The sequence below is a fragment of the Ranitomeya imitator genome, chromosome 1 (assembly GCF_032444005.1).
Source record: "Ranitomeya imitator isolate aRanImi1 chromosome 1, aRanImi1.pri, whole genome shotgun sequence".
NCBI lineage: Eukaryota > Metazoa > Chordata > Amphibia > Anura > Dendrobatidae > Ranitomeya > Ranitomeya imitator.
Window position 1 is genome coordinate 816,911,137 of NC_091282.1, and position 12,268 is coordinate 816,923,404.

The 12,268-nt window shown below is 41.5% G+C and overlaps 1 protein-coding gene across 1 annotated transcript in view; it reads right to left on the reverse strand.

Annotated features, from left to right (window-relative positions):
• ARHGAP45 (Rho GTPase activating protein 45) overlaps nucleotides 1-12,268 on the reverse strand; it is a 161,044-nt gene that overhangs the window by 60,553 nt on the left and 88,223 nt on the right. The window contains exons 3-7 of the mRNA XM_069739975.1: nucleotides 9,321-9,464; nucleotides 9,152-9,236; nucleotides 8,997-9,069; nucleotides 8,609-8,681; nucleotides 32-169 (exon numbers count right to left, since the gene is read on the reverse strand). Of these exons, the coding sequence (XP_069596076.1) occupies nucleotides 32-169; nucleotides 8,609-8,681; nucleotides 8,997-9,069; nucleotides 9,152-9,236; nucleotides 9,321-9,464 (513 nt within the window). The remainder of the gene's footprint in view (nucleotides 1-31; nucleotides 170-8,608; nucleotides 8,682-8,996; nucleotides 9,070-9,151; nucleotides 9,237-9,320; nucleotides 9,465-12,268) is intronic.

Consider the following 12,268-nt stretch of genomic DNA (forward strand, 5'->3'; position numbering starts at 1 on the left):
AAAAAAAACATTATATCTATTTAAAACTTACCCAAAATCGTTCTTTTCTCTATGTAGCTTGTCAGATCCTTCATATATTTTGCTAAATTTTTTGCATAGACAAAAGCAGCCCGTACTCCTCCTTCACTCCTCTGCAGGATTACATCCACATCGTCACCTGAAGGGCTCCCTAAATTCATATAAATGGAATAACCAGTAGCATTACACAGTTGTGGAGACCAGACTGAACCAAAGAATCCATCTTGTCTTCCTCCTGAGAAATCTGCTTCTAAACAGCAAACTTGACATTTCCTTTTTATGGAAGTAATCACGCGCGCATTCCTTCTTGTTATCATAGTCCTTCACCCACATACCAGATATTGTAACATTTCACTAGTATAGACTTGTTTTGTAAGAGATTGTGAAATATGTGCGCATGTCTGTAAATGCCTAACTTTTTACTATATAAAGAAGGGACAGCACCCAGTGAGGCAGGCGTGCTCCGGGGCTACCCCTGTTTATGACCACACAACCTTTGTGCTGCGTGTCATTTACTTGGATCCCTACATCCAGGAAGCCAGGGACGGAAAAGGACTCAACATTTCTTGGCGCCCGAAACAGGGACCCGAGGCGAGAGTATCTGCTCGAGATTCACCTGCGGATACGGACAACGGAGATCTGGGATAATGGACGGCAAATGAACTGAAAAACCTGGCCAGGTAAGAGACATTATTAGTTCTCTTTTATCTGCCCTGTATTATCCGAAAGATCTCTACGAGCCGTGTCACGCTGGGTTAGTCTAGTAGTGAGTAGATACCTATAAAACTCGGGTTACCATATTGTATAGATTTATGAGTCCTGTCCCTGGCAGTGTGTGAACAGTGTGTGAACAGTGTGAAGGTTGTGGCATGTTATGAAAGAAGGATAAAAGTACGTAAAACAATAAGCCGAAATTGTTAGGACAAGTCTTATTAGTGAAGTCAGCCTAACTGGGTCATGTGGTTGCGTCCTTTCGGGGAGACCTCCGCCCATGCTTGACTCTCTTTAAGAACTTGTTTCTTCATTTTTGGATAAGAGTTTGATAGAATGAGCCCAGGACACGGGTCCATGAGCCTGGGACAAGTATGATAACAGAGACGGAAAGTTTGGTGATCTGTTTGGTGTTGCTGATCCTGTTTGCGTGCATTGTAGGAATCAAGTTTATTCTGCACATTAGAAAGAACGGAGCAGATCAGCCCTTCAATATTTTAGCTCCCTAGGAAGAAGGCAACGAGACATCACTCCAGAGAGGTGGTTGTCCAAACGTCACCTAGGATAAGTGTAGCTATTATTGAAAAGAAAAATGGGAAATAAACAGACAAAAACCGTCTTAGGACAAGTAGAAGCAAAAGATATCATACAGGAAAGATGTGGAAAGACAGTCAGAAGGCAGATCAGAAGGGTAAGAAAAAAATTGGGAATTTCAGAAGCACTTATGTTTAGCACTGAATGGGAAAGATTGAGTAAAGAACGAGGTGGAATTATCAGGGATAATGGGTGGGAAGAAATCATACACTGTATGATAAAGGTCTCAAAAACAGCTAAAGAGGAGAATTGGAAGTATGATCCAGACACTTCCAAATGGAGTATGGGTACGAGAAAATGTTGTGCTACGACTCATTCAGTTCCTCCTCCTTATCTAGATCCGAATGTTCAACCATTTGTACCTTCAGGAGGTACAGAGGAAGGGAAACCCATACCAAATTTATATCCTGGGTTAAGCGGGGTGGAAGGATGGGTATGCCAAAATTGTGGCCAGCAGAATCCGGATTGGAGAACTGAGTGTTCCGCCTGTGGGGCCCCTAAAGGCCATCAGTTATTAGCACCTGTTAGGATAATAACAAAGGGAGTGAGAGAAGCTGATCCCGAGAATCCTAATCAAAGAATTACTAGGCAAATTGAAACACAGTAGTATTTTCCATGGACACCAGCTGAGGGTATGTCTCTTCTTATGAATGCACCAGATCCAACTCGATACCCAAATAGATTTGCTAGTTATATAGAGCAAATAATTCGCACACATAATGGTTCATGGATGGATGGAATGGAATTATGTAGGCTAAAAATGCCATCGGGAATGTTTCAGGAGCTGATTGTAGCAACACAGGCTCAAAGACCAGCAGGAGAAAATGTAAGAGCACCTTTTGTGATAGAGTCAGGAAACCGGTTTGTAGAGGCTCTAAATCAGTTCATGCAAGGAAAACAGAGGGAGAGAGGATCCACAGGCATAGTTATGCAGAAAGCAGGTCAATCCATAGATGAGTATTCCCGGGAGCTGGAAGATAGCTTTAGGGATGAGGGATTAAATATTGCTGATCCAGGAGTCCTCCGGCTCTATACTAAACAATTGATTGAGGGACTTGAACCAGGCATTAAGGAAAGATTCAAGTCAGCTACGCCAGATTGGAGAACTCTAGAACAACCACAGATAGTGAAACAAAGATGTATGGGCATTGCTATGGATTTAAGAGAAAAGAAAAAACCTGTCAGAATAGCGCAAGCAAACACAACAGGTGGAAGGGCAAGACATAATTTTCCCTGTCATTACTGCAAGAAACCAGGACATTTCCAGAGAGAATGTAGAAAGAAGCAGGCAGACATAAAATCAGGAAAATTTGTACCAAAGAATAAGCCCTCAGACACCCAACAGACATCCATAGTGGATGGTCCCATACCAGACTCAGATTGACTCAATGTGTTACAAACTTCCCTACCAGCTAGAAGACCTATAATACAGGTGAATGTGGGGGGAAGAGAGATTCCATTTTTGATAGATACAGGTGCAACTTCCTCAATTTTGAATCAAGATTTTCTTCCGAACCCAGAAGATGTTTCACAGCAAACAACTTTGGCTGAGGGTTATGATGGGGTAATTCGAACACTGCCATATACTGTGCCCCTAGAGGTCTCATTAGGACCTAAATGTTTTGCATCCAGATTTTTGTATGCCAGAGGTGCCCCAACATGTTTGTTGGGAACTGATGTTCTAAAGAAATTAGAAGCTAACATCAATTTTAGGGAAGATGGCACAGTTATGCTGACTATCCCTGATGATGCAGAAATATTAGAACAATATGTCAGAATTCAGGCTTTTGAGGATTATACTGAAGAAAAAGAGTACACCACAGATCTAGACCTCTCAACGGTCCCAGAAACACTGTGGGCACAGGGTGACACTGATGTGGGATTATTGCATATCTCTCCTGTAAAACTATCTGTGCAACCAGGAACTGTTCTCCCACAGCTCAGACAATACCCTGTGAGTGCCCAGCAGGAACTAGCGATTACAAAACAGATAGAGGGATATAGAGAGAAAGGAGTTTTGGTAGAGGTACAATCACCTGCTAACACTCCTCTGTATCCAGTCAAGAAGAGAACTTTTGATAAGGGTTCTATGCCCAAATATCGTATGGTACATGATCTAAGAGAAATAAACAAAGTTCTAGATCCAATCACCCCAGTTGTACCCAATCCTCATACGTTACTATCACAGATACCAGCCAGTTCTCAAGTGTTTACTGTAATAGATCTTTCAAATGCATTTTTCTCGGTTCCTTTACACCAAGACAGTTGGCATTTGTTTGCATTTACATTTAAGGGCAAACAGTTGGCGTGGACACGCCTTCCACAGGGAATGATACACTCCCCTACTCTTTATTCAAATGCCCTACAAACAGTCCTCCAGAGGTTTGAACCCGAACCACAGGTAGTAATTTTGCAGTATGTGGATGACCTACTACTTTGCTGCCCAGATCTAGAAACTGCAGAAAGGTCCACTGTGAGTTTACTATGTTTTCTAGAAAAAGAAGGGTGTAAAGTGAATAGACAAAAGCTACAAGTTTGTCAGACCAAAGTGGTCTTTCTAGGTCATTGCATTTCTCAAGGTAAAAAGCATCTTACACCTCAAAGAACTGAAGCAATAAGACAGATGAATGAGCCTAGAAATCATAAACAGCTACGAGCATTTTTAGGAATAGTGTCTCATTGTAGACAATGGATTATACATGCCAGTCAACTAATGCAACCACTGTATGACTGTGTAAAAAGTGAACCTTACATGTTGACAAAAGAAGGTCAGATTTCGTTCCAACAATTAAAAGATGCCCTTGTTTCAGCTCCAGCGTTAGGGCTACCAGACTACACCAAACCATTTCAGCTTATGGCTGCAGAAGTTGATTCCCATGCTACAGGAGTTCTTACCCAGAAGCATGCAGGGAAACAAAGACCAATTGCATATCTTTCAGCAAGGTTAGATCCCGTAGCTAGAGCAGCGCCAACCTGTGTACGTGTAGTTGTTGCTGTCTCACTATTGTTGGACAAAGCATCAGAAATTGTCCTAGAGCATCCACTCACAGTTCAAACTACACATGATGTTTATGGGATATTAAACCAGGTTCAACCAAAACACATTTCCATGGCCAGACATTTGCGGCTGCAGTGTTCTTTGCTGCTCCCCTCTACTATCACATTTGCTAGGCTTCAGACTCTCAATTTAGCTACACTGCTACCTCTCGAGTCTGAAGGGGGGAATAAGGACACTGATCCATACGCAAATTTTTTCCCTACAGACACACATGATTGTACAGAGCTCATTTTACAAGAAACGGTAGGCTTACCCAATGTATCCGAAACACCACTTCAAAATCCAGATTTAGAGCTGTTTATAGATGGTAGTAGGTTTGCAGATGACACAGGTAACTTCCATACAGGGTATGCAGTTGTGTCAGAATCTGAAACTCTCAAAGCAGAACCGCTTCCACCGAAACAATCTGCACAAGAAGCAGAACTAACAGCATTGATTGAAGCTCTAAAAATAGCTGAGAATCAGACAGCTAATATATACACTGATTCTAGGTATGCACATGGTATTGTGTTTGATTTTGGAGTAATCTGGAGAGCTAGAGGTTACATGACAGCGTCAGGACAACCTGTAAAACGTGCTTCTCTGATCAAACAGATCTTAGAGGCTGCACAAGAAACAAAAGAAGTAGCAGTAATCAAGGTAGCTGCACATGTGAGACTCGACACTAGGGAATCTAGGGGAAATGATAGGGCTGATAAAGCAGCCAAAGCAGCAGCAGTCAAACCCTTACAACAGGTCCATACTGTAAATCCCACGGAAAATACTGAAGATAGACTGAGACAAGCACAGGAAGATGCAGGAGAAGAGGAGAGGGACAGGTGGAAAAAGGAAGGGGCAGAAGAACAAGCGGGAATTTGGAAGAAAGATGGACTAATATGTCTACCTAGAGCCTGGTACCCGATTGTAGTTGGTGGATTGCACCACCCTACGCATGTGTCTGCAAATGCAATGACACTACTGGCAAAGCAAGTCTGGTTGGCTCCAGGTTTTGGCAACTACGCAAGAGACTATTGTGCTGCATGCGCTATATGCCTGACACATAATCCCGGACAGACAGCAAAGACCCCTATGAAGCACCACGTCCGACCTCTCTACCCGTTTCAACGGTTACAGATAGACTTTATCCAGCTGCCAAAGAGTAATGGGTATGAGTATGTGTTGGTGTGTGTGGACATGTTCTCGGGGTGGCCAGAGGCCTATCCAGTTCGGAAAGCTTCAGCTAAAAACACTGCTGTAAAGCTAGTTGCCGAACTGGTGCCCCGTTATGGTCTCCCTGAAGTGATCGAGTCAGATAGGGGTACTCATTTCACTGGAGAAATATTTCAAAATGTACTGAAAATGTTGGGTGTTGAAAGTCAGTTACACACTCCGTATCGTCCTCAAAGTTCTGGTAAGGTGGAACGCATGAATGGAACTTTAAAATTAAAAATACAGAAAGCCATGGCTGAAACAGGAAAGCCTTGGACAGAATGCCTTCCACTGGCCCTTTACTCAATACGCAATACCCCAAGGGGTAAGACTAAACTGTCTCCATATGAAATTTTGTTTGGCAGGACTGCCAATTTAGGATGTTATTTTCCACAGCAACTTGTGTTAAATATTGAGTCATTGACTTCTTATGTGCAAAATCTTCAGAAACAATTAACTAAGGTGCATGCACAAGTTTTTGCTTCCCTTCCAGATCCTGACAACACTGAAGGAAGTCACAAGTTGGAACCAGGTGATCAAGTCTATGTAAAAAGACACACCAGAAAGGCTCTTGAACCAAGATTTGACGGACCCTTCCAAGTCCTATTGACAACACCTACATCAGTCAAGCTTGAAGGAAAGGCATCATGGATACACGCAAGTCATTGCAAAAAAGCAGTATAAGACTCATGATATTGATGTTAATAATGTTAACCTCAACGGAGGCATGGGAAAGACTGAATTCTCTAGCCCCTTTTAACAATAGATTCGTGCAACATCATAGAAAATTAGTGCATGACTTGTTAAATAATACGCAACCCCTGGCAGATTGTTGGATCTGTACCCATTCACCAGTATCAGCCACAAGTATACCTTTTCTAGCAGTTCCCGTGTCAGCTGAAGAGATATTCGCTTGGCCTAATTGTTCAGACAACCTGGCCAACAACCAATCTGGCAACACTAGACTATGGAATACTACAATCGCTATACCAATTGTGGGATGGGTAGAATTTCCTTGGTGGCAAGGTAATCTCTCAGGAAGTAGTACACATCTACAATATTTGGCCTATAAGGGTGGGGCCTGGGTACCTAGGAATAAGACTGGATTAACTGAGTTAGGACAGGTCCCCACTGAAAATCTACAGCTCAGTTTCAGTACAACCACCCCTTCCTCTGATGCTTTCAAACCTACAGTATTGGAAAGATACATACATAATAGAAAATGGGAACATTCTGAGTTGTTCCCCCAAGGTGATGCAGACAGTTGTACAAGTAAGCCAGGGAACCTGGTTTGTAATGAATCCAATGAGTATGTCAACGGAATGCATGTATGTGGGAATCCCGCAGCCGGGTACTGTAGCCCCTTGGGACAAAAACCCTCTTGGTGTATGCTTCAGAATGTATCTAGTTTTGTGGATTTGGCTCACAGATTGGTATTGCAGCACTCAGCTTTGTGGGATCTGCCTGAGGGTACATTTTGGATATGCGGAGAAGGAGCATATAAATGGCTTCCCGTAGGTATAAAGGGTACTTGTACATTAGGACGCCTAACCCCGGCTACTTTCATAATTTCAAATAAACAAGTGAATATGCAAGCCGTGCCCAAGCACACACTGTATAAAAGAGCTGCAGATAACTCACCACGTCCCTCGGGGAGGCCGCATATAGTACAAATGGGAATTCCCAACAAAATTGCTAGTACCATTTTTATTTATCCTATGTTAACACAAATGTGGGATAAATTAGTTAGAGCCACGGATTATCTAGATGATCAGATTTGGGACATATTGGACATATTAAATACCAGTATAGCTGTACAGAATCAGCTTATAATAGTCACTAACCAACATACCCTGGTATTGGATTACCTAACTGCCTCACAAGGGGGTATGTGTCAAATCATCGGACCCACCTGCTGTCATTATATAGACCCTAATAGTACTATGAGTATGATATTTAAATTAAAAAACGTACAACGACTCAGGGATCAGTATGACAAAGACAATGACCAAAATAAGGATAGCTGGTGGTCAGATACCTTTTCTTTTCTTAACCCGGCCAATTGGTTCAGAGGGATCGGTGGGTGGGTTACCGGAATTATGCAAAGCCTAATACATATAGTTATTGTTATTGTAATTATATATGTATTGTTCAAGGTTGTACTCAAGGGTATCTCGGTATGCACAAATAAATTTTGTGTAATTGATACGAGAATATAAAGTTTTTTATATGTTATCCGATCGTCATATTAATCCTTGTCATTTTTTTATGCTTGAATTTGTAATGTTTTAGTATACTGCCGTATAAAGAAGAGAATGCACAGACTTCATGCAAGAATTTATGATAGATTATAAAAGAATATGTCAAAGGGGGGAATTGTGGAGACCAGACTGAACCAAAGAATCCATCTTGTCTTCCTCCTGAGAAATCTGCTTCTAAACAGCAAACTTGACATTTCCTTTTTATGGAAGTAATCACGCGCGCATTCCTTCTTGTTATCATAGTCCTTCACCCACATACCAGATATTGTAACATTTCACTAGTATAGACTTGTTTTGTAAGAGATTGTGAAATATGTGCGCATGTCTGTAAATGCCTAACTTTTTACTATATAAAGAAGGGACAGCACCCAGTGAGGCAGGCGTGCTCCGGGGCTACCCCTGTTTATGACCACACAACCTTTGTGCTGCGTGTCATTTACTTGGATCCCTACATCCAGGAAGCCAGGGACGGAAAAGGACTCAACACAGTCGTGTTCATGGATGGAAAGGATGTCCCTGTGATGCCGATAGTTTGTTTGGAAAAAGAGCATATATGAAAGGATATTCCCAAATATGTACTTTTTCTTAAGGTGTTCATAGAAAATGGTGAATTGGCTTTGCATCACATAAATGTTCTGCTGTTAGTAAATGATACATTGTAGTGTTTCCCAATAAATTGGATTCCATGTTTAGTCCCACAGGTTAAAGTTAACAATCAGAGCATATGACTATTTTTATGACTCGCAATATGAAAAATATTCCCAATGTTTTCTCTCACCAGTGTCCACATACTCCGCACTGGAGAGGGCACTTTCGCTACCAGACAGACCGCCATATAAACTTTCCATGGACTGTTGGAAGAAAAAAAAAAAAGCTTGAATGTTTACAATGGTAGCAAAATATATGTACATGCAGCTAGAAAATGTATATGATAAAGAATGTTTAGGTGACCCGGGGAACCAAAGAAAGAGAGGTTCTACAGTTGGCATCACATAGTGGTTATTTACGCGACATAATGCATAATGTACAGTCCATCGAAATACTCTCAACTATATGCCACTGTGGCCAGCGCTAGGAAAGTATATTATGCTTACTGAATTCTACAGTGGAGCTAAACTGGCTAGCTAGACAATAATTGTTGTAGCTACTAGGCCACAATGTCTCACCTGGCTTTGGTCCCCAGGTGGTAGCGATAACAATGTGCTGCTGTCCACTTCCCCCATAAGAAATTCTGAGATTCTGAGAACAGAAAGGAAAAACATACACAGGGATTACAATGGGATTGCCAATTTCATAAAATATTGTCCTAGTCACTACTCACGTGCTGCTAAAGCAAACAGCCATGCTCTCCAGGGCCTTCTCAAAGTCTCGTTTCTCATTTTCAATACTTGCTTCATAGTGAAAACCTGAGTTATACAAAAAGAACAAAGATACATAAGCAAAATGTAGGTCTAATACATATCAGACATACAAATTTGACCATTGCTGACCTTTAACCTTGGAAATGAGGGTCCCGGCTGCAGTCAAAGTCTCCACAGTATTGAGCAAGGGATATTTGTTGATCACCTGGCGGAGGAGTCTTAATGCTTCTCCAAGACATTCATGTGCCAGTGGACGACGGGTCTCTTTGACCTCTGTGGATCACAAAAGAGCAAACACATAATTGTCTGCACAGTAAAATAGACATAACAATAACTAACACAGGTTCAAAAGATATAAGGGAATAGCTACAGATGAGTGATGATAACGATGCAATGACACTTATGTAATAACATTAAATTATACAAATGTATTATAGGTGCTATACACCATGGTGCCAACACATACGTATCATCCTGCCACAGTCAGTGAGTTCTGCTGCTATTCAGAGGAAGGTTCCACAGTGCACACATCTCTTGCAGGTAGCGGTAGTATTACAAGACAATGTAGTACTGAATAGATGACTTTCAAACGCGGACATACCATTGGTGCAACATGTGTGGCTGTCACACACAGTGCAGGAAAGACTAAGTGCAACATGAAGGGATAAGGGGAAGGAGGAAGTGGAGACCCCCAGGAAGATCTAACATCACCCTGTCTGCCCTAAACGTCCCTATATAAGTTCTGCACCTATTGCCGAGAAGGATATCTAATCCCTGCCTGACCATAGTCAGCCCTTCTTATGGAAGGACGAGTGGCCCCTGGACACCCAGGACCAGGTTTCTCAGGATAACAGATGTGGAATCTGAAACGAACCAGCCTGGGGCGATCACCTCTGATGCAGAAACCCACATCCTTTCCTCTGGACCATAACTCCTCCAATGCACCAAATATTGTAGGGAATGATGTTGGAGTCGATAATCTACAATCCTCAAAATAAGAAACTCTAGGTTTCCATCAACCATTATTAGGGACAGCGGTAGGGGTGAGGGCTCAAGAGGTTCCACATATCTCTTGAGCTAAGACCTGTGAAAAAGATTGTAGATCTTAACCCCATAACTTTTAATTTTTTTACCCTTAAATCAGAGAATGGTGTCACACAAAATAGTTAATAAATAACATTTCCCACATGTCTAATTTACATCAGCACAATTTTGGAAACATAATTTTTTTGTTAGGACGTTATAAGTTAAAAGTCATTTTTTCAACAAAATTTACAAAACTATTTTTTTAGGGAAGACTTCACATTTGTAGTGAGTTTGGGGGGTCAATATAACAGAAAATACCCAAAAGTGACACCATTCTAAAAACTGTACCCCTCAAGGTGTGCAAAACCACATTCAAGAAGGTTATTAAACCTTCATGAGAACTAAAGCAATGTGGAAGGAAAAAATTAACATTTTACTTTTTTCACAAAAAAATTATTTTGGAAACAAATTTGTTTTATTTTCACAAGGGTATCAGGAGAAAATGGGCCACAAAATTTGTTGTGTAATTTTTCCTGAGCACGCCAATACCCTGTATGTGGGAGAAATCCACTGTTAGGGTGCATGGCACGGCTCAGAAGGGAGGGAGCACCGTTTGACTTTTTGAACACAAAATTGGCTGGAATTAATGGCGGTGCCATGCCGTGTTTGGAGACCCCCTGATATACCTAAACAGTGGGACCCCCCAAGTCTAACTCCAACCCTAACCCCAACACACCCCTAACCATCATCCCAACTCTAACCATAACTCTAACCACAACCCTTACCCCAACACACCTCTAACCGTAATCTCAATACTAACCATAACCCTAACTACAACCCTAGCCCTAATGCACCCCTATCCCTAATCCCAATAATAATCGTAATCCCAAGCATAACCACAACCATAACCCTAACCACAACCCTAACCCTTGCCCAACCTTAACTTTAGCCCAACCCTAACTTTAGCCCAACCCTAGCCCCAACCCTAACCCTAGCCCCAACCCTATCCCTAGCCCCAACCCTAACCTTAATGGAAAAATTGAAATAAATACATTTATTTAATTTTATTATTTTCACCTAACTACGGGGGTGATAAAAGGGGGTTTTATTTACTATTTTTTTATTTTGATCACTGTAATATGGTCTGTCACAGTGATCAAAGTGAACCAATAGTAAAAATTTTGTCCGGCAGATCTCAATGGGTGCACTGCGCATGTGCCCGCCATTTTCTTTTCGGAAGAAGACACTGCCGGCCAGAGCTATTTTACTGTTCTTGCACAGGGCCAGTTCTGTCTGTCCATTCCTGGCCACCATGGTATAATAAGGCTGGGGATCTACAGTGCAAAAGCGTCTCTTTGTAGCAGCTCTCCAGACTTACAAACATAGGTTATCCTAAGAGGGTGAGTGCCATATTATTGTCCTCATGCCGTAATAAAGATGCAATGTAGGATAGTGGCTCCTATTCTGTCATTTGAAACTCATATCTTCACATAAATTATTAGTAATGCACTGGATAAAACAGCACAGCTGAGCTGTAAAGTACCGTTCAAAACGCTAAAGCAGTGTGTCTTACTGAGGAAGTCTGTGCAGAACTGTCTGGAATATCTCACAATGTGTATGAATAGGTTTTAACTGAGCAGTATCAGAGTACACAAATAGAAGGTGATAATAAACCTCTTCTGCTTTTTCTGGGTGCCAGACGGTTGTGACAGAAGGACGACCTTCAGCTGTATAATCTTTCCTACATTAAACTTTCTTAAAATTAAAGCAACACAATTTAAAGGACCACACAGTATATATACATGAACATGGCGTGCTCCTTAAAGGAGTGGTCTGAAATTAAAGGATCATTTTATATCAAATGTCTGTTTAATTTAATAATCTAGTCACTTTTCTAATGTACTTAAATTACATTAACACCCTGAAGTATTAAAGGATAAAGTGGTGAAATAAGTCTGGTGAGGCGAGAAGGTCCCTTCCCCAGCTCCCCTTTCCTAATGTGCGTATCTTTCCCCCCGGATGTTCTACCAAAAAAAGAGCAAAGTGAATTC